General features: G+C 39.0%; 2 protein-coding genes across 7 annotated transcripts in view; one reads left to right on the top strand and one right to left on the bottom strand.

The window, feature by feature from the left end:
- ANKRD17 (ankyrin repeat domain 17) overlaps positions 1 to 22,985 on the top strand; it is a 186,130-nt gene that overhangs the window by 146,698 nt on the left and 16,447 nt on the right. For all 6 annotated transcript variants that reach the window (XM_054486142.2, XM_054486147.2, XM_054486145.2 and 3 more), the window contains 5 exons: positions 7,999 to 8,170; positions 12,040 to 12,487; positions 13,285 to 13,440; positions 16,533 to 16,682; positions 18,452 to 20,085. In XM_054486142.2, the coding sequence (XP_054342117.1) occupies positions 7,999 to 8,170; positions 12,040 to 12,487; positions 13,285 to 13,440; positions 16,533 to 16,682; positions 18,452 to 20,085 (2,560 nt within the window). The remainder of the gene's footprint in view (positions 1 to 7,998; positions 8,171 to 12,039; positions 12,488 to 13,284; positions 13,441 to 16,532; positions 16,683 to 18,451; positions 20,086 to 22,985) is intronic.
- Positions 11,324 to 11,774, bottom strand: LOC129035605 (high mobility group protein HMG-I/HMG-Y-like). Its single transcript, XM_054486153.2, has one exon. The coding sequence runs from the start codon at positions 11,693 to 11,695 to the stop codon at positions 11,372 to 11,374; it is 324 nt and encodes a 107-aa protein (XP_054342128.1). The 5' UTR covers positions 11,696 to 11,774; the 3' UTR covers positions 11,324 to 11,371.

Below are 22,985 nucleotides of genomic sequence, written 5' to 3'. Positions count from 1 at the left end.
GATTCTCCATACATAAGTTATTCCTTGTATAAAAGTGCTTCTTTGGTCAGTCTTTCTAATTTGGAAAATTTGGTTTATAAAAACTGCTGCAGAAAACTGGGCATGGTGGTACATGCTTGTAGTCCCAGCTACTCGGGAGGCTGAGCCCAGGAGTTCAAATCCGGCCTGGCCAATGTAGTGAGACCCAGTCTCTACAAAAGAAAGAGATCAGTGGCCATTATATTAAGGCCACCAGATTTTTAAATACTTATTAAGTAAACATTTATTTATTGAGCATTTACTAAGTGGAAGAGTCCCTGCTCTGGAGTAGTTCCATCTGGTCAAGTTATGGAATCTTCTTAACAGTTAATTGCTTGCTCTCAGAACATTAACAATTAAGTTATGTTCTTGGCTGTTAGAATCCCTAGCAGATATTTTAAACTTACATTTTTGATATAATTATTTCACCCCCTTCACTTCATTTTAGTTTTTTTTCCTCTACCTTTTTTTTTTTTTTTTGGTAAACTTTTAGGGAGCTAGGTAATAGTGTATTTTTCAAACACAACCTATCCCATTCTCGGTTTCACACATTTCATTCTCTGATTATTGCTTTCTATCTTTTCAACTTTACTCCCTCTAGAATTCTACTTTTAATAATCCTGCCAACACCACCGACCAATAAATGGTAAGAACCATTTATGTCATACTACCCTTTCATTGTTCCTTACTCCTTTCTTTCTTCTTCTTCTCACATGAACCTCAGTAACTAAATGTGTCGAGAAAAAACAATCTTTATGACTAATTTTACTTGAAATGTGTGACAGCGAACCCTTTTATGCTGACCAGTAGCTTTACTAGATTTCCCTAGCCGTTTAATGCTGACCAGTAGTTAAAATGCTGCATTTCCTTAGTTTAATTTAGTCTTCCATTCATCTAGTCCACTGTTTCTTACTTTCTCCCTTATCCTAGGAACTCCAGCACCACCTCTCTTTCACCTTCAGTAGGTGACCTTGCATCCTGAGAAAATTGAACCATCAGAAGAAAACTTGCAAAGACTTTACCTACACCATCTATCTGCCCACCAATACCTGCACCTCCTCTTCTTTACCTTTAATGAGAAAACGGAAGCATCAGAAGAAAACTTCCAAAGAATTTGCCTACCCTATCTATCCACCCAACATCTACACCCATATACTTCCTACCAGTGACTAGATAATCTTTTTTTTTTTTATTTTATTTTTATTTTTATTTTTTGAGGCAGAGCCTCACTCTGTCACCCATGCTGGAGAGCAGTGGCGCGATCTCAGCTCACTGTAACCTCCACCTCACAGGTTGAAGTGATCCTTCTGCTTCACCCTCCCAAGTAGCTGGGATTACAGGCATGGGCTACCATGCCCTACTAATTTTTGTATTTTTGGTAGAGATGGGGTTTCACCATGTTAGCCAGGCTGGTCTCGAACTCCTGACCTCAGGCAATCTGCCTGTCTTGGCCTCCCCAAGTGCTGGTTAATAACAGGCGTGAGTCACTGTGCCTTGCCTAGATAAACTTTTGGTAACCAGTCCCTTCATTGTGTACCAGATCCTATATGGTTTCTCCTTCTCAACAGCACTGTCCGTAGCAATTCCTTTTCTTTCTCCTATTTTTTTCCCTCTCTTGAATCATTCTCATCAGCATACACACTTATTTCTCCAATTTTAAACACACAAAACCTTTTGACTTCAACCCTCTTGCCTCAACCTTTTAGCTGCAGACCCATTTCTCTGCTTCCCTTTGCGGTAAAGATCCCTGAACCGCCGCTTTCAGTCACCTCCATTTTTTCTTCCATTATCCTGAATCTGTTCCTGACAGGCTGGCTCTCAACTCCCACAGCTCACTAAAATTATGCTTTTGTGGTTTCCAGTGACTTTCATGTAGCTAAATCCAATGGTTACTTCTCCTCTCCATCTTTATCTTACTGAACTAAAACATTTGATATACTCTCTTCACTTGGCTTTCATGTCACTACAGGCTCTTTTTTTCCTCCTACCTGTCTGGATATTCCTGTGTCCTCTTGCTGGTTCCTCCTCTTCTCCCCTCCCTTTTAGCGAAAAGCCTTTTGACTTGTTACATGGTCTTCTTTATCCATTGGTGGTCTTATCCTGCCCCCTAACTTTAAATGTACATCAGTTGATCCCAAATGTGTATCTCTAGCCCAGACTTCTTTGCTAAACTTCAGTCTTATGTATTCAGCTAGCTATTCAACATGTCCATTTGAATACCTAATTAGACATCTCACACTTGATGTGTCCAAATATGAACTCCTGATCTTTGCCCACCCCAAACCCACAACTCTTACTGCTCAGGCCAGAAACCTTGAAGTCATCCTTAATTTCTCTCCATACTCCATTGCGTTGAAAAATCTCGTTACCTTTGCCTGAAAATTAGCTACTCAGAAGGCGGAGGTGGGAGGATCACCTGAGCCTGGGGAGGTCACTGCGGTGAGCTGTGATTGTGCTACTGTACTCCAGCTTAGGCAACAGTGTGAGACCTTCTCTCAAAATATAGATATATAATCTTAATCACTTCTCACTATGGTTCAAACAATTAATTTAATCTCATACCTGCATTAGTCATTTAACTGGTCTCCCTGATTCCATCATTGCTTGTAGTTTATGTAGCACTCTGATCCTCTTCAATTATCTAAATCAAATCATATCATACTTCTATTCAGAGCCCGACAATAACTTTCCATTTCCCTCTCAGTAAAAGACAGTCTTTAAAATGCTCTGCAAGGCCTTAGGTGATCAAGCCTCCTGATACTGTTCCCTGAAACTCATTTTCTACTGTTCTTAGCCACGCTAGCTTACTTGAATATACTGGGTCCAGTTCTAAGTTAGAGCTTTTGTACTGGCTCTTCTCTTTGGCTGAAATATTTTATGTCCTTTAGGTGTTCACTTAACTTCATCTCATGAGGGGTACACCGATTACCCTATTTAAAAATCAAAACCCCCCATTTGTCTCCATACACACATTTTTCATCTCGCTACTCTTTTCCCCCTTTTTACATTGCACTTATCACCTTTTAACAAACTGTAATGTATGCATTCTATTTATCTGTATCCACCCTCCCCTAACCAACTAAATGTAAACTTGAAGACAGGGATGTTTTATCTGGTTTACTGATGAAACTAGAACCGTGCATAGCACATAGCAAGTTACCAGAAAATTTTTGTTGAATCTTTCCCCTACCTTCCTTTGAAACTTCTTGATCTCTTTCTGCTGTTGACATTACTACTCTTTATTGAGAAATGAAATCTTGATGCTACTTTTAGGTTCTCAATTATTTTTGCCTCCCATTCTTTATATCCAGTAAATGAATTAACTTGGTGAGTTAACTTACACCAGTATCTGGCACATATTAGACCCTCTATATATTAGCTGTATCAGCATTGTCATCATTATTATTATCATCATCACTACCATCACCTTTTATTTAGCTTTGGCAGTCTCTGTGTCTGCCTTCTGTTCCATCCACTTCCTCTCTGAGTGATCACTTCTCACCCAAAATTTTGCATTTGGCTTCTTAGAAGTCTCCCTGTATATGGATCTGTGTCCTTCTCATCTTTTGTCTTCAGTATTCCTTTTCTGCTCTGGTGTAACTTTTCCAGTTTCACTTTTTTTTTTTTTTTTTTTTTTAAAGACGGAGTCTCGCTCCGTTGCCGGGCTGGAGGGCCATGGCGCAATCTCGACTCACTGCAACCTCCACCTCCTGGGTTCAAGCGATTCTCCTGCCTCAGTCTTCCGAGTAGCTGGGACTACAGGTGCGCACCACCACACCCAGCTAATATTTGTATTTTTAGTAGAGATGGGGTTTCACCATGTTGGCCAGAATGGTCTTGATCTTTTGACATCATGATCTGCCCACCTTGGCCTCCCAAAGTGCTGGGATCACAGGCGTGAGCCACCGTGCCCAGCCCACGTATTTTTTTAATACACAGGTGGGATTCCTTACTTTCTCCTCAGAAACCCTCAGTGCCTCTTCGTTGATTGCATGGGAAATTCTAAACATTCAGGTCTTCTCTCTTATTTCTCCAGGCTCATCTTTCACTATGGTTCACTACTCCTCACATATCCCATTCACTTTCATATATCTAAATCTGCAGTATTTGTTTAGTCTGGACTGGCTCTCCCCAAGTCCTTAAATTCTCATCTTATAAAGCCTAACTCCCAAGTGTCACTTTGTTTCCTGAGCTCTCAATTAGAAATCATCAGTTGGGCTAGTGCCTTTTCCCATTCCACACTGAAGTTTTTTTTTGTTTTTGTTTTTTTGGTTTTTTTTGTTTTGTTTTGTTTTTTTTTTGAGATGGAGTCTCGCTCTGTCGCCCAGGCTGGAGTGCAGTGGCGTGATCTCGGCTCCCTGCAAGCTCCGTCTCCCAGGTTCATGCCATTCTCCAGCCTAACTTGACCCTTTTTCTCAGAGCCTCTAACCTCCCCCACATACACTAGCAAACATGACAGCAGTTCTCCAAGAAGTAAAATGAGATTTAGGCTTGTGAGAGAAAATATAGAAAGTGAGACTGAATTTTTAGTTTTATTTTCTTATGCCTCTGGACATATTTGAATCTTCATGGTTTATTTACTCTTTCCATATGCTGTCTGGGATTTTCTATCAGTTATTAGCACCTCTCCCTATGCCTTTATCTTCAATTTCTACTGTTTGCTAACTCCTACCCACTACCTACAGCTTCAGTCAAGGTAGAGGTACAATCAAAGTAGCTCTATCCTAATGGAACTTTTTCTCAAATTTAGTATTTTGCCTTTCTTTTAATGCTTATAATAATCTCTATGTCTTATTAACTATTTTAAATTAAATCTTAGCTCCGAACCATGTGACCTGCTTCTCCAATAAACTAACTGTGGTGGAGGTAACCAATGGCATCTTAACTGACAAATCCTTCTTTTTTTAAATTTTATTTTTTGTTTCTTTTCAGTTCACAAAGCACGCCAAATCCATTTAGCTCTTTTCAGTTCTTATTGATGCCCACCTCTTTTGTGAGGTTTACCAGTGTTGATCTGGCCTTTCTTCTCCCATTGGAGTTGCTTTCTCCTGTTTATCTTCCTCTGATTATGCCTTTCAGAAGCCTCATTTGTTCTTCCTTTACCCCTTAGATATTCTCTCTGTCACACACATATACATAAACTCTCTATATATGTATAATATCTATATATTTTATTATATATAGTAAAATAGTAGGTATATGTGTGTATGTATACACACACACAGTTATACCTTTTTCCTCTTGTTACCTCATTTGTTAGTTTCAGCTACCGCCTGCAAACTTACGATGCCTCTTAAATCCTGTATCTGTTGATCCACACTTGCTAATTCTGCTTACTTTTAGAACTCCGTGCCATGTAAAGTTGGGTCATTTTGTAGCCATAACTTGGTATCTCCCCCCAGAAAGTTTCCCTAGGACCTCTGAATTAGTGCCCTACCTACTCTTAGTGAATTCAGAGGGTTAGTAAAATATATCAGATTATCAAAACGCCGGCTTTAAAACTTCAAAATTTAGAAACGAGTAAATACTTACCTCTTAGGGTTAAACTCTGAAGTTCGATAATCCAAACTCATATTACTCTTGCCAAAGGGCTACCCCTGACTGACTCTGCCAGCCCTGAGAAATTTACATATCTAAGACCCAGCCACACCCTATGACCTACCCAAACCTACCACCCCCATCAACATCTAGGACATATGGGCTTAAATGAAATCCCGCTTTCTGAATTAAAACTCTTAATCTTTTTAAAAAAATTCTCTACCCCCAAATCCCCCCCGCCTCCCGCTTAAATAGCAGTCATAATTAGCTCCTGCTACCAGACAAGTTCAAAATTCCAGCAAAATGAACAACCCATCATGGATGAGCCAAAACTCTAAAACTTCATTTGCTGTTTTGATTCTCCCTCAAACCATTCCTTTCCCAGGATTTTTCTGTCTATACAGATATGATACAGATAAAATATTGATTTTGTTATTCCTAATCCTGAAGTAGAGAGACTTAATACACACTTGTAGCCATAGCTGCTTTGCTAATACGTTTTTCTGGTGCACGTTTCACCTTTGCTTTCACTTCTCCTCTCTTATACTTACTTACCTGTTCCACAAAGTCAAAGCTAGACAGAACAACCACACTTCTCCCTCCTTCACTGGGGTCCACGTGGAGAAAACACATAAGCAAGGCTCAAATGAGCTGAGTCACACATGCTCAGTTTCTTCTTTCAAACTCACCAATCAGATATTACTCCTCCCTTGTGGTGATCCAGGGAGTAAAGGTCACCAGTTACTGTTTTGTTCCTAACACTTCAGCAGGGGTAAAAGCTCCTCCTCTACTGATCTTCAGACTGGAGCTTTCTGGGAGTCCAGCAGAAATTTCCAGGGTTACGATGCAGGCAGTTTCTGTATCTTTAGCTTTTAGATGCATTCTTTCCTAAAATCGATCTGCTGGAGAAAGTATGGGTATTCTACATACAGGTTTTCCTTCACTGTTGCCCTTTTCAGGAACAAGACTTATCTCTCACCTAGCCTAAGGTAAGTATGTTGCATTACCCCAGGGTGTAAAAACCTGGTGGTGGGCCAAACTTTTCAAGAACCTAGCAGAGAGCTGGTTTGACTGTCGTGAGTTCTCAGAACTTATTAACGTTAGTGTCACTAAAGTTGGTATACAACCCCCAGCTGCTAAATTTGGCTTAAAAAAAAAAAAAAAGAACCAGAGAGGGTTAATTTGAAAGGCAGCAGAGAGAGTATCTAGCAAAAGCACAGCACTTAAAAGATGAAGCCAGACTTTTTTGAATGAAAACTAAATATTGTTTGGCTTATGAATTTGTGAGGACTGGTTTTACGTGTTGTAGGCTCCATGCCTTAACTGACATTGTTTTGACACATATTTAAAATACACATAAAATAATTCAGAATGCTAGATTATGGGTGGAGAATAGTTTTTAAAAAACATCTTTTAGATGACATGCAGACAGAGTTTGAAGATGATTTTCATACCTTTATGAACCAAGAAGGAAAATTTAACTGTTAAAATAGTTTATTAAGACATATTTTTGGACTTTTAAACCTACATTTAGTTTTTTGACTATGAAAGTAATAATGTACTCATTTTAACAAATAGAAACAATGTATAGTTATATAAAGTAAAATTGAAAGTCACCATCTTTCTGCTATCCCTCCTCCTGTTCCACCCTCCAGAGGTAGTCTGTTACCCTTTTATTTATAACTTTTATGTTTTTTTTTTTCTGTATTTATACAAATCAGTGCACAAAGAGGGTTCTCTTCTCTCATAAAAGTGATTATTAGTCTTCAGTGTGCCTTTTTTTCTCCTAACATGTAAACTGGGAGCATTTTCCCAAGTACATATTTATAATACTTACGGGGGCTATCTAGTATTCTGTGAATATATACTGTTAATTTATTCCTTCCCATTGATAGATTTACCTTGTTTCCATGTATTGCCATTACAATCAATTTGCAAAGAAAACTGTTGAACCCTTGTTTTTTCGCTAGAGATAGACATTTTATAGAATAAGTTGTTGGGATAAGCAGTTTGTAATTTTTGTTAGGAGGCTTTCAAATTACTTTTTCTAAAATGTAAATATTCATGCCCACAGCAGTACAGGAGAGAATTCAGTTTCTCAAACTTGTGCTGATATCTGATGCCTTTTTAAATTTCGCCAAATTAATGATCAAAAAATGGTATTTTGTCAGTTCAACTTACATGTCCTTAATGATTAAAAGCTATGTATCTGTTTATTATTTACCCATTTTAAAATTAGTCTTATATTGTTAATTTGATCTTGATATTGTAAAAATATTGTCTCTTTAGAATGGTTTGAATATGATCTTGATAAAACAATGAACTGAACTAGATGACTTTGAATTTTATGATATGGTTTCCTTATGATTAAATGATTATGTGACAACTTCTTCTCCAGGGTAAATTTCAACATTATATTTCTGCTTTATTGATCTTTAACAGTTAAGGGAAGAAAGTCGGAGGCTGGCTTTGGCTGCAAAAAGAGAAAAAAGAAAAGAGAAGAGAAGGAAGAAAAAGGAAGAACAAAGAAGAAAACTAGAAGAAATTGAAGCCAAAAATAAAGAGAACTTTGAACTTCAAGCTGCTCAAGAAAAAGAAAAGCTTAAAGTTGAAGGTATTTTCTCTTAACAACCATCCCATTTGTTTTATATTCTAGTTAAAATTATATTTACTTGATTATCAGTCACTCTTGAAAATATACTTTTAAGTTATTAACCCCTTAACATAGGCCAGGCACAGTGGCTCACGCCCGTAATCCCAGCATTTTGTGGCAGGTCAAGGTGAGAGAGTCACTTGAGTCTAAGAGTTCAGGACCAGCCTGGGCAACAAAGTGAGACTGTCTCTACAAAAAAAGAAAAAAAAAATTTTAATTAGCTGGACACAGTAGCATACTCCTGTAGTCCCAGCTAGCTACTGGGGATAGGGGGATGGGGAGGTAAGGTGGGAGGATCACTTCAGCCTGGGAGGTTGAGACTGTAGTGAGCCATGATCTGGCACCACTGCACTCCAGCCTTGCTCTGTCAAAAGCAAGACCTTGTATCAAAAAAAAAAAGAAAAGAAAAGATATATGCTTTTTTTTTGTTGACTGAATTCCTCCCTAACTTTATTATGAAAAGTTTCAAAACTACAGACAAGTTGACAGATGATAAAATGAATACCTGAATACATTCCACCTAGATTGACAAAATTGTTAAAATTTTACCATATTAAGTACTTCTACATATTTTTTTCTGAGCCATCTAAAAGTAAATTGCAGAATTGCAGACATCCTGACATTGCGCCTGTAAATCCCTTTTTTTTTTTTTTTGAGACTGAGTCTTGCTATGTCGCCCAGACTGGAGTGCAGTATCATGCTCTTGGTTCACTGCAACCTCCGTTTCCTGGGTTCAAGCTATTCTTCCACCTTAGCCTCCCACGTAGCTGGGACTACAGGCACATGCCACCACGTCCACCTAATTTTTGTATTTTTAGGAGAGATGGGGTTTTGCCATGTTGGCCAGGCTAGCCTCTAACTCCTGATCTCAAGTGATCGCCTCAGCCACCCAAAGTACTGGGATTACAGGCATGAGCCACTGTGCCGGCCACCTATAAATAATTAAGCCCACATCCCAAGAATGACATTTGCTTACATCATCATAATACCATTTTAGGTATTATAAATGGTAATTTCATAATATCATCTACAATCCAGATCATCGATTTCTTCAAATGAGGGAATTATTTTTAACTAGGTTGTAATCAAAAGGTTATTTGGGATGGAAGTGTAGTAATCCTGTCCCTTCATATCCACAGGGGATGGTTTCCAGGACCCTCACGGATACCAAAATTCAGATACTCAAGTCTTTATATAACATGGTGTAATATTTGCATAAAAATTATGCACATTCTCCCATATACTTTAAATCATCTCTATATTACCTCTAATACCTAATATAACGCAAATGCTATGTAAATAGTTGTTATACTGTATTTTTTAAATTTGTATTGTTTATTGTTTTGTTTTTTGAATACTTTCAATCTAGTGTTGGTTAAACTATGGATAAAGAGGACTGACTGTATTGTGGGAAGGAACCATTACCATGAAACCACCAAAAATATGTGCATGCAATGTGTGTATGTGTATGTGTGTTTTGTTTTGTTTTTAATTTCCCTTCTCCAGCATTTTATTTTGAAAATTTTCAAACTACAGAAAATTTTAAGGATTAATATGGTGAATACCTCTATGTCACCTACATTTTAAAAACATTTTGGCACACATGGGATGTGTCTTCTCTTTTTTTGAGAAGTTTGATGTAAGCTATACATATCACGTGAAATCACCCCTAGATACTTGATTATGTATTCCCCAGAAAGAGGACATTATTTTACATAACTGCAACGACATTAAGAAATTTAATAATTATATAATAATACATAATATACAGTATATACTTATATTTTCCAAACTGTCCCCCAAATTTTTTCTCCAAGAAAAGGGTATATATATATTGTTTTTTTTTATTCAAGTAACTGCAAATAGGAAACCAGAGGGAGAGCCCCACGCTGGAACAAATCATGGCTACCCCTCCCCAACAGAACAGGGGGAGGGGGTGGTCCCTACACCTTTTATGGCTGATTCGGGCCCACTTGCTCACTCTGCTGCAGCATCCTAGGGGCACGGCCCCACCTTCGTTGGGACTGGAGTAGTCAGTCACCCAGCCTGCCATGCACCAGCTCCTCTTCCCCACAAAGAGTATCTTAGAGGAGGGGATCGTGGGCAGAACAGGAGGCAATGAGGATGAACATTTGGTGTTGGTAGCGGCAGCAATGACGGATGTCGAAGAATGGAACACTGAACAAAAAACACCACCGCTGTCCAGAGGTAGTTTGTGAACAGAGAAAAAATGGAACCAGAACCTTGGGGGGCAGGGAGGAGCAGGAGGGTTGGGAGCAGGCAGGGTGAGCTCCTTGTTATTGGTGCCCCTTCTGAGGAGGGGGAAATGGCCGAGTGGCAGAAGCAAAGTAAGTATGGGGGAGCGGCCCCAGCCCATCTCAGGTGGTGGCCACAGGACTTGTGGGCCTCACCTGGACAATAAGTGACTGCATCTCCATCACCGCAATATGTACTCAGATCCCAGGCAGAGGGCAAAGGGGCTGGGGCCACAGTGAAGAGGGAGTAAGAGGCTCACACCCCTCCTGCCTTCCTGTAGCCAAAGGGGACTGTCCAACCTAGTGCAGGGACTAGGGTAGGTGGGAAAGGATGAGAAGTGTGAACCCCACATAGTGACAAACACAGTTTGGCTGGGGGAATCCTGGGGCCAGCACCCCCTCCATTGGCCACAGCTGCTGCCAGGGCAGTGGAGTAGGGCATGCCAGGATGAGATGGGGCTTGGGCCCCTTTTAAGGCCAGGGGAACCCTCCCAGACCACACTGTGGGAAGCCAGAGGGAACAGTGGAGGAACAGAGAGGGTGCCCCCAACACCAGAGAGCAGTGTTGCTACTACTAAGGGAGTTGGGGATGCAGCATGTGCAGGGTGTGGCTAAGTGGGATGTTAGCACTGTTCAGGAGGGTACGTGTGTATGTGTGGGTGGTCGCGGGGAGCTGGGAACTGAGGCCAGGGGAAAACTGCTTCCCACTCAGCCCATGGGGGACTTGCAGTGGCTGGTGTGCTGTGTAGTGTGGTGGTGAGGGCGCAGGTGGAAGGATGGGGGTGGCGGCCGGAGGCAGTGGTGATGGTGAGCCTGGGAAAGGGGCGGGGGCAGTGGGAGTGGAGCAAAAGCTGTCCAGTCCCAGAAGGAAGCTGCTCCTTCAGTGAGGCACAGGCAGCACACACGGTCACTGATCCTCCTCCTCGGACTCCTGCCAGATGCCCTCCTCTTCCTCCTTCTCCAGTTTTCTGGGTCTGCCCCTTGGTTTCCTTCCTGGAGTTGTGGTGGTTTTCCGGGTCTTGGCAGCTCCCTTGTTTTTGCTTCCCTTTGGTTGGCCCCAAGGTCTCTTAGTTGTTGGCACTTCACTAGGCTCCTTCTGACTCCCTACCATTGCTGTCCCGGGACTCACCGGAGGCTGCTTGTGGGGCCTGCCCCGGCCCCGCTTCTCAGTGCTGTCCATTTCCTGCTTGGAGGCCGAGGGCTGGCTGGACTTCAAGCTCAACTCTCTCATCTTCCCTTCCCTAAGGAGCAGGGGGAAGATTGGTGGCTGGAATGGCCTTCTTGGAGCCACAGCAGCACCAGAAATGCCCCCCAAAATATTTTTTATAACTACCTTTATAATATTTATGTACAAATGTATAATATTTATGTACAAATATTCTTTGAACAGAACGTGGGTACACAGAGCATATCAGTCCTATCTATCCAGCTCATTACCAGTGAATGTGAGAATAACTTACATGGCTAATAGTAGTAGAGTATCTCTCCTGGGTTTTTCTTTTCTTCAAGTGCTTATAGCTAAATACATTCTGGGAACACTTAGAACTTGCTAATTCAGTATTGCTACTTTTACAGATGAGCCTGAAGTCTTGACAGAACCTCCAAGTGCCACAACCACTACTACCATAGGTATATCTGCAACCTGGACAACTTTGGCAGGTTCTCATGGTAAAAGAAATAATACCATAACTACAACCAGTTCAAAGAGGAAAAACAGGAAAAATAAAATTACTCCAGAAAACGTTCAAATTATATTTGATGATCCACTACCAATTTCATACAGTCAGCCAGAGAAGGTGAATGGAGAGTCCAAGAGCAGCAGTACCAGCGAGAGTGGGGACAGTGATAACATGAGGATTTCCAGCTGCAGTGATGAAAGTAGTAACAGCAACAGCAGTCGTAAGAGTGACAATCATTCACCAGCTGTGGTCACTACCACTGTGAGCAGCAAAAAGCAGCCATCAGTTCTTGTTACATTTCCAAAGGAAGAGAGAAAATCTGTTTCTGGCAAGGCTTCAATAAAGTTAGTTCCAGTTTTTATTTTCAATGTTTATAGTGTCATCATGAAATACCTTATTACTGAATTTGTTGGTAAAGAAAGTAAATTCGCAACTTGCAAAATAGGATTTTTCTTTGTGCTAAAGAAGGTACAGTTTCAATTGAATTGAAGAATAAGCTTTTGTTTTGATTTTGTACTAATGAGACATCAAATTATTTTTACTATGTAATTTCTTTTTTTTGGTTGTTAAACTTAGCACATGAAAAATATGGATTGTGGTTTCCAAGGGATTATTACTGTGATTCAACTCTGCTAAATGTGTACCCTAGATAGTATCTTCTTAAAGTTGGCTCTTTAGGCAAGGCACAATGGCTCGTGCTTATAATAATAGCTCTTTGGGATTCCAAAGTGGGAGGATTGTTTGGGCCCAGGAGTTCAACACCAGCCTGGACAACATAGGGAGACCCTGTCTCTACAAATAATTTTTTTTTTTTAATCAGCCGATGTGATGGCATGCGCCTGTGGTCCCAGCTACTCGGGAGGCTGAGGCAGAAGGATCACCTGAACCCGAGAGCTCAAGGCTGCAGTGAGCTGTGATTGCACTGTTGCGCTCCAGCCTGGGTAACAGAGCGAGACCTGTCTCAAAAAGAAAAAAAAAAGGCTCTCTATATTATATGCTAAATATGAGGAGAAGTGAAAAATAAGGTCGTCATTTGTTATTTAAAAATAAATTTTAAAAAATTGTGTAGTAGACTACCTTTATCATTTAAAAATTCTACATCTGTTCCATATTTAATATACTTTCCCTCTCTTTGTTAAAGATTGTCAGAAACTATCAATGAAGGGACCAGTAATTCTCTGTCTACTTGTACAAAATCTGGTCCATCTCCCCTTTCCTCTCCAAATGGGAAGTTAACAGTAGCAAGTCCTAAGCGTGGGCAAAAGAGGGAAGAAGGATGGAAAGAAGTTGTAAGAAGGTGAGTAATTGTTTTTGTCATTCTTTTTATGTGCTATATATCACACTCAAGGGTTATTTACCTTATAATTAAATTCCTCCTACTCTTCTAAAGGTTGCAAACAAACTGATGGTTCAAGGCTAGATTTGACCAACAGAGAGATCCTGTGCCATATTTTAGATGAAAAAAATTACATGTTAATTTGGCCCCTCAAAAGTATTGGAGTTTGCTTTAAGAACTATTTTAGATTGTGTCTTTTTCAACTTTGTTATCTCAAAGCCTTATATAATACAAAGAAGTATTATGAAAGCTACTTGTAAACATTTGATGAATTAGTAGGTATTGATGTTAAATTGTTGATCTAATCATAGTAACTGTTGTCTTTAAATCATAAGATAACTTTATTTTAAGGGTTTCAGGATAAAAATATTTTGTTTTACGTGGGATTTTAAAAATAATATGTATCCAAGAGTAGGAATACAATATCCCAGAAACCTAAAAGGAGGTAAGACACCTGAAATCCAGAAAGAATGTGATCCATTGTCACTCTTTGGTAACTTAAAGAACTTTCCAGAAATTTCATAAAAATTTAAACTTTTGGTTATCTGAAACAAAAGCTATAGTGAACCAAACTTAGTAACTACTGTTAATCCCTAAGTGCAGTATACAGGTTTTTGGCTTATTTCCTCCGTATTTTAGACCAAATCTTGTCCCCGTCATACCTATGTTTATTTCTGTCTCTATTTGCACACACTATACACACATTCTTTCTTTAACTCCTTCACATGCACACTTTATTGGATTAATTGAAATCACATCATCAGAATATTCTCTGTACAATAATAAGATAATTTCATTTTTGTATATGCATTTAATACTGTGTTACACAATTTGGAAATGATGATCACTGGCTGATTATCATGCCCTTTAGAGAAAAAAGAGTTGTCAGGTAACTTAGTTGTGTATATAAAGAACAGGGATCATGCCCTTTCTTTTAGAAAATATGACAATTTGTAATACTTAACCATTCTCAATAAATAATTTGCTTGTTTATTGAACTATACTTGACTGCTTCTCTTTACTGAGAACTTTATACTGTATTTCTTTTAGAAATATTCTTTAATCAGCTTCTCAGGAATTCGGGCCTGACACCTGTGGCTCATGCCTGTAATCCCAGCATTTTGGGAGGCCAAGACAAGAGGATCACTTGAGACCATGAGTTCAAGACCAGCCTGGGCAACATAGCAAGACCCCATCTCTGCTAAAAACAAAATTAAAAAATTAGCTGGGCATGTGGTTCGTGCTTGTAATCTCAGCTACTTGGGAAAGGTGGGAGGATTGCTTGTGCCCAGGAGTTTGAGGCTGCAGTGAGCTATGATCATAGCACTGCATTCCAGCCTGGGTACAGAATGAGACTCTGTCAAAAAAAGGAAATCTATAATCTATATCTGAATGTTTAAAATTAAAATGTAATTTTGCAAGTATTAGATGGATATTGCCTTTTTTTTTTTTTTTTTTTTTTTTTTTTTGAGATGGAGTTTTACTCTTGTTGCCCAGGCTAGAATGCAATGGTGTGATCTCGGCTTGCTGCAACCTCTGCCTCCCAGGTTGAAGTGATTCTCCTGCCTCCGCCTCCCGAGTAGCTGGGATTACAGGTGCATGCCACCATGCCTGGGTAATTTTTTGTATTTTTAGTAGAGATGAGATTTCATCATGCTGGCCAGGCTGATCTTGAACTCCTGACCTCAGGTGAACCACCCACCTTGGCTTCCCAAAGTGCTGGGATTACAGGCATGAGCCACCATGCCCGGCCTCAGATTTTGCTTTTTAAATTCTAGTAGGATTTTCTTTTTCCGGACATTATAAATGATTTTTAGAAAGTTTTCATATTTGTGGATGGTCATTTTAATGCTGCTATAAGAATACAGAGAAGTAATGAATATTTTTTCTTTTTTCCTGAGGAGTCTCGCTGTGTCGCCCAGGCTGGAGAGTGCAGTGGTGCAATCTCAGTCCATGGCAACCTCCATCTCCCGGGTTCAAGTGATTCTCCTGCCTCAGCCTCCTGAGTAGCTGGGATTACAGGTGCACACCACCATGCCTGGCTAATTTTTGTATTTTTTTCAGTAGAGACAGGATTTCACTATGTTGGCCAGGCTGGTCTCGAACTCCTGACATGAAGTGATCTGCCTGCCTCAGCCTCCCAAAGTGCTGGGATTACAGGCGTGAGCCACCACGCCCGGTCATGAATTTTTAACGTCACTCTTTGAGTTATATATATTAGAGAATAAAAAGAAGCATATGAGTAAAGCAGCAAAAGGGGCCCACAAGAAGTCTTTCTTGACTCTTGAGGCTAGATTAGACGCCCAACCAGCATATCTATACACACACATATAATATATATATACACATAGACATGTATATATTATACGTATATATGTCTATATTATACATATATTATGTATTATACATATGTATCGTATACGTATGATACATATGTGTCATATGTATAGTATACGTATGTATACATGTGTCATGTATAGTATACGTATGTATACATGTCATATGTATAGTATACATATGATACATATGTATAATAGACATATGCATTATACATATGTATAATAATTATACATATATTATGTATATGTCTATTATACATATATATGTCTATACATATATGTATATATAATGTGTGTGTGTGTGTACACACATACTATTGCAACACTCATGACCTGGTGGTGTTTTCATAATTAGCGTGTACATAGTCAATATATGTGGGCAGAAACCCATGTCTGTCTTATTTACTATTAGTATTTGCATTAGCACAGCACGTGTCTACGTAGTATGTGCTTTACCGATACAAGTGAAGAATGATAATCAACAAAACAAACAATCTTTGATAGTGAGATGAGAAGCTATAATAAAGCTTATCTGTCTGTTGCTCCTGATTGCCTTTTCTCTGTTCATCTAGAGTAAGAGTAAATAGAAGAGGCTTATTCAACAGTATTCTGTATTTATAGAAAAACATTTCAGTAATACTCTTTCTTCTTTTAAAAATTACAATAACTATTGTTAATGATTAATCTTAATTTATATATACAACTTTTAAACAGGTCAAAGAAAGTATCTGTTCCATCAACTGTGATATCCAGAGTGATTGGAAGAGGAGGCTGTAATATCAATGCTATTCGGGAGTTTACTGGTGCACACATAGATATCGATAAACAGAAAGACAAGACTGGAGACCGGATAATCACTATAAGGCAAAACTTTGTCTCTTACATTTTCTTCCTTTGTTTTATTGCACTATAACTTAATGAAATATAGCCATATGAGTTTTCAGTGGAACTTTGTGTTACATAGTATGCTTTTTAAAATGGGAATTTTATTAGTGTTTGAGAAGATAAACTTTATAGTTTTCTTTTTTCCTAATTAATACACTTTTGTGAAGTGTTTTAGAGACTTCTATAGGAATTTTGTATGCATGTGTAGCAAAGGTTTAAATAAATAATTTCTGTACATAAACTGTTTATATGACATTCCTAAAAATTTGTTCTGAGACTTTTAGGGAGGGCATTTCTAACATTTTAAGCAGTGGGTTTCTGTCTTTCTCAAATAACCTTTGAGATTTGTTATTCTGAGATTGTGTCTTTAGAATTTGAGTTATTGGGCCGGGCGCAGTGGCTCACGCCTGTAATCCCAGCACTTTGGGAGGCTGAGGCGGGCAGATCACCTGAGGTCAGGAGTTCGAGACCAGCCTCAACATGGGGAAACCCCATCTCTACTAAAAATACAAAATTAGCCGGGTGTAGTAGTGCATGCCTGTAATCTCAGCTACTCAGGAGGCTGAGGCAGGAGAATTGCTTGAACCTGGGAGGCGGAGGTTGCGGTGAGCCGAGATCGAGCCATTGCACTCCAGCCTGGGCAACAAGAGCCAAACTCCCGCAAAAAAAAAAAAAAAGAATTTGAGTTAAGATTTGAATCTGAAGTGAAGATATAACTTATCTTGAATAACTCATCCAATATGTCTATGCCTGAATATTCTTAAAATAAAAGTGGTGTTCTAAGAAGTCATAAGAATGTAGGAAGCTATATTTAATTACTTTAAAGTAAATTCATGTTCCTTTGAAAAAGAGTTTTATATTTTTTAGATGGCAGATATAAGTTTGTGTCAGGCAGATGCCCCTTCGCATTATATAGGAGGGCTAATAGTTAATCATACCTCAAAAATAAGAAAGCAAGTAGCCATCTCTATTTTATTCATTGTCCTCTCCTTCTGACTGGTTTTCCCCTGGGTAGTTGGGTAGTCACAGCCTGTCTTATCTAGAAAAGAGGGAACCAGATACCCCTTTATTGCTAATTGCTCCCTTGGGTTTCCATAAACATCAAATATTTTCCTGAAGATCCAGCACTAAAGTTTTATATGGCTATTGTTGGCACTATCAGGATTCCTGCATCATTTTAAGACATCTTCCCAGAGGAGTTACAATAATTATCCTACTAATAGACAAACTACTAATGAATTTTTACTAGATGGAGTCATCCCAGATACCAAGATTTAAAATAAAATACTGTTTTCTTACTTGGTTGTATTATTTTCCTTGTTTACTTGTATTATTTTTAGTGTTGATGAACTGTTTCAATATTTTTAGTATTAAATGTTTCAGTAACATTGTAGATTACATAGGCTTTTATGTGCAGTGGTTTTTCTAACTGTAGTGTATTTTACAGTAGGAAAATGGTTTCTTAGTCTGAGGAAATAGTGAAATGTATTTTTGAAAAATAAGTCATTTACTATTCCTCTGAAAAATAAAAGTAGTAATTCAGGACAGTTTATTGCTTTGTTTGTAGAATACCTCAAGAATGGTAAGAAAACTGCTGCCCAGCTTTTGTTATCTGTCCTTTGTTTGTATGTGTGTATGTATATACACACAAAACTGTGTGTGTTTGTGTACATACATACATATTAAAAACGCTTTACATACTCAAAAGTAGGGAAAATTCTACCTAATTTTTTTTTCTCAATTTATAGGGGTGGCACTGAATCAACAAGACAAGCAACTCAATTGATTAATGCTTTGATCAAGGATCCAGACAAAGAAATTGATGAACTTATTCCAAAGAATCGTTTGAAAAGCTCCTCAGCAAATTCCAAAATAGGGTCATCAGCACCTACCACCACTGCTGCTAACACTTCCTTAATGGGAATTAAAATGACAACTGTAGCTCTGTCATCAACATCTCAAACTGCCACAGCACTCACTGTGCCTGCAATTTCTTCTGCATCCACTCACAAAACCATTAAGAACCCAGTGAATAATGTGAGGCCTGGTTTTCCAGTTTCTCTTCCATTAGCATATCCTCCCCCACAGTTTGCACATGCTTTGCTTGCTGCTCAGACTTTCCAGCAGATCCGTCCACCAAGGTTGCCCATGACCCACTTTGGAGGTACTTTTCCACCAGCTCAATCCACTTGGGGTCCTTTTCCTGTCAGGCCTTTGAGCCCTGCCAGAGCTACTAACTCGCCTAAGCCTCACATGGTGCCTCGCCATAGCAATCAGAATAGCAGTGGTTCTCAGGTGAATTCAGCAGGTTCTTTAACTTCAAGCCCAACAACTACAACCAGTTCATCAGCTTCAACGGTGCCTGGTACATCTACAAATGGCAGTCCAAGTTCACCTTCTGTCCGAAGGCAGCTTTTTGTCACAGTTGTGAAGACATCCAATGCCACCACAACAACAGTCACAACCACGGCAAGCAACAACAACACTGCACCCACAAATGCCACATATCCTATGCCTACTGCCAAAGAACACTATCCAGTATCATCCCCATCTTCCCCATCACCACCAGCCCAGCCAGGAGGGGTTTCTAGAAACAGCCCTTTGGATTGTGGATCAGCATCTCCAAATAAAGTGGCATCTTCCTCCGAACAGGAAGCAGGTAGTCCACCAGTAGTGGAAACAACAAACACTAGACCTCCAAACAGCAGCAGTTCTTCTGGGAGTTCATCAGCTCATTCTAATCAGCAACAACCTCCGGGATCTGTTTCTCAGGAACCAAGACCACCTCTTCAGCAGTCTCAGGTTCCTCCCCCGGAAGTTAGAATGACTGTTCCTCCTTTAGCAACAAGTTCTGCTCCAGTGGCGGTGCCTTCTACTGCCCCAGTGACTTACCCTATGCCTCAGACACCGATGGGATGCCCCCAGCCTACTCCTAAAATGGAAACCCCTGCTATTAGACCACCCCCTCATGGCACAACTGCCCCTCACAAGAATTCAGCTTCAGTGCAAAATTCATCTGTTGCAGTCCTCAGTGTCAATCACATTAAAAGACCTCACAGTGTTCCCTCTTCTGTCCAGCTACCTTCGACCTTAAGTACACAAAGTGCTTGTCAGAATTCAGTACATCCAGCAAATAAGCCTATTGCTCCCAATTTCAGTGCCCCCTTACCATTTGGGCCCTTTAGCACATTGTTTGAAAACAACCCTACTTCTGCTCATGCCTTCTGGGGAGGATCTGTTGTTTCATCTCAGTCAACACCAGAATCTATGCTATCAGGAAAATCCTCATATTTGCCAAATTCAGATCCTTTACATCAGTCTGATACTTCCAAAGCTCCAGGTTTTAGACCACCATTACAGAGACCTGCTCCAAGTCCCTCAGGTAAGTTTATATTTTCTGACATTCTGCAGCTGTTCATTTGCACAAGTGATGTGAAAATTCTTGGTCATTTTCTAATATTTTTACTCTCTGACTGGATGATATAGACAAAGATTGTTGGATTTAGTTAACTCAGATGCTGTTGTTTGTGTTTAGTATGGTATTTTTAAAAATATTTTTAAAAGCTACAGTAGATTTTTATCTAATTTTCCATAAATAAGCTTTCTGATCAGGCGGGGGTTTTTTGTGTGTTTGTTTTTTGAGACAGAGTCTCGCTCTGTCACCCAGGCTGGAGTGCAGTGGCGTGATCTCAGCTCACTGCAAACTCTGCCTCCCAGGTTCAAGTGATTCTCCTGCCTCAGCCTCCCGAGTAGCTGGGATTACAGACGTGCACCACCACGCCTGGCTAATTTTTGTATTTTTAGTAGAGACGGGGTTTCACCATGTTGGCCAAGCTGGTCTCAAACTCTCAACCTCAGGTGATTCACCCACCTCGGCCTCCCAAAGTGCTAGGATTACAGGCGTGAGCCACAGCGCCTGGCCTAGGCGTGTTTTTCTCTCTCAGAAGTCTCTTATGTTTTAATTTAATAAGGTACTGTCACCAAAAGTTTACATTTATTACAAATACAAAATAACAGATTTTAAAAATTGGGTTTTATTTCCCATTATCTTTTTTATTTCTAAAATAATTTTAAAAATAGAGCTACACAGTCTGATACTGTAGCCAATAAGCATGTGTACTTTTAAAATTTAAATTAATGAAAAATTTAAAAATAAAAAAATTAGCTTCTTAGGCTAGCTACCCATATTTAAGCACTTAAAAAACACTTGTGGCCGGTAGCTACCCTATTGGACAGCAAAGATCTAGAACATTTCTGTTATCCAAAATTCTATTGGTACAACACTGATATATGTAGAAGATATAAAGATCTCCTGATTGTAAGCTATTGCTTTTTTAAAAAAACGTTTTACTTTAAAATATTTTTAGATTTATAGAAGAGTTCTATAATTCCTCAGCTTCCCTTCATGTGACCATCTTACATAACCATGATACATTTCGAAACCAAAAAAATTAATATTGGTATAGTACTAACTAGACTACAGATTTTAGGCAGATTTCACAAGTAATATCCTTTTTCTATTGTAGGATCTAATCCAGGATGCCAGTTTCCATTTAAAGCTATTGGATTTTAATATAAGCATTTCAAGTAATTAAAGATAGTCCACGTAAGAGATGGACACACTATGGTCTATGGGCCAAATTTGGCCTGCTGCCTGTTTTTACATTTCTTAAATGTTTTTAATTTTTTTTTTTTTTTTTTAAGAATAGGTTTGGCACGGTGGCTTGTGCCTATAATCCCAGCACTTTGGGAGGCTGAGGTGGGTCGATTGCTTAAGCCCAGGAGTTCCAGACTAGCCTGGGAGACCCCATCTCTACAAAAGGGAAGACCCCATCTCTACAAAAATATAAAAATTAGCTGGGCATGGTGGTGCATACCTGTAGTTCCAGCTACTTGGGGGGCTGAGGTGGAAGGATGACTTGAGCCCTAGAGGCAGACGTTACAGTGAGCTGAGATCGCACCTCTGCACTCCAGCCTGGGTGGAGACCCTGTCTCAAAAAAAAAAAAATTTAAAAAGAGTAAACATGCAACACAAAATATGAAATTTTAGTTTCAGTGTTTGTAGAGAAAGCTTTACTGAAACACAGCAATGCCCATTCATTTGCATATTATATAAGGCTACTTTTATGCTACAACGACAGAATTGAGTAGCTGGGACAGAGACCATGTGACCTGCAAAGCCTAAAATATTTGGTATTTGGCTCTTGGTTGCCAACTCGTTATCTGTGTTATTGGAAATATGACATTCTGGGACAAAAATTTCCAAGTTTAATGGGAACTCAATGTTATTTTTACCTATTTCTGTAACATGTAAATAAAATTTAATGAAGGTGGTCAGTAAATATTTCTTTGCTAGAAGTCAACTGAAATATTTATGTGTACTATGAAAAATAATTTATTTTACATTAAAACAATAGAATCAATATAATTAGATTTTAGATCATTATGTGCCAGTGCATAGGAAATGCTTTAAGTTTGATTTTTATAGTAGTTGGAATTTAATACTTTACCTTTCCAAAAATGTGATAATCTAGGTGTGGGGTTCAGAAAGGCTAAAATTAAGATTTAGAGAACAAAAAAATAAATTCCTATTTTTTGAAAAGGTATAGAAGAAAGACCTTCTCTGTAAGAAAGGTGAGGTTTTTAGGGAGTGTATAGTTGATTAGAGCCAAAATTAGCATTGAAGTTTGACTTACAAGTCAATTACCTAATTCAGGTCATTTTGAGTTAAAGATAATCCTTTTACTACATAGGAAGTATGTCCTTTTATTTTCTCCTAAACCTCTTTCAGATCCTAATTTTCACTTCTCTCTACTTCTTCCTAATTCATTTTGTGTTCCATATTTTTCTTCCTTTTTTTAACTTTTCTTATGTAAATAATTTGATCATTTGTATTTTAGACTCAGATCTGTTTTTATAGTTTGTATTTTGAAAAGTTTTTTAAGTCACATAAAGATGTAAGGACAGAATAAGCAGCATAGTAAATACTTGGTATTTCCACATTTATTAATATATTCTCTGCTTGTTAACATCTTTTCAAACTGTCTCCCTCATTCCCCTCCCTTCCTCTCTCCCCTTTTCCTTCTTCCCTCCTCTTTTTTCCTCTCTTTTGCTACTTCCTTTTCTTTCCCTTCTCTTGTCTTGTCTTACCTGTCTCTCTCCTCCTTCATCCTTCTTTCCTCCTTTTCCCCCTTTCTATCCTATCTCTACTTTTCTTCCCCATCTTTTGTCAAATCATGAGAAGATAACTTTCAAACATGATACTTTACCCCTAAATACTTT

The sequence above is a fragment of the Pongo pygmaeus genome, chromosome 3 (assembly GCF_028885625.2).
Source record: "Pongo pygmaeus isolate AG05252 chromosome 3, NHGRI_mPonPyg2-v2.0_pri, whole genome shotgun sequence".
In the NCBI taxonomy this organism is placed as follows: Eukaryota; Metazoa; Chordata; class Mammalia; order Primates; family Hominidae; genus Pongo; species Pongo pygmaeus.
The sequence above is the reverse complement of the archived record's forward strand: the minus strand, read 5'-3'. Positions and strand labels throughout refer to the sequence as shown.

Bases quoted from the DNA above. Each gene is read 5' to 3' on its own strand.
- LOC129035605 (XM_054486153.2), bottom strand. From the start codon at position 11,695: ATGAGAGAGTTGAGCTTGAAGTCCAGCCAGCCCTCGGCCTCCAAGCAG.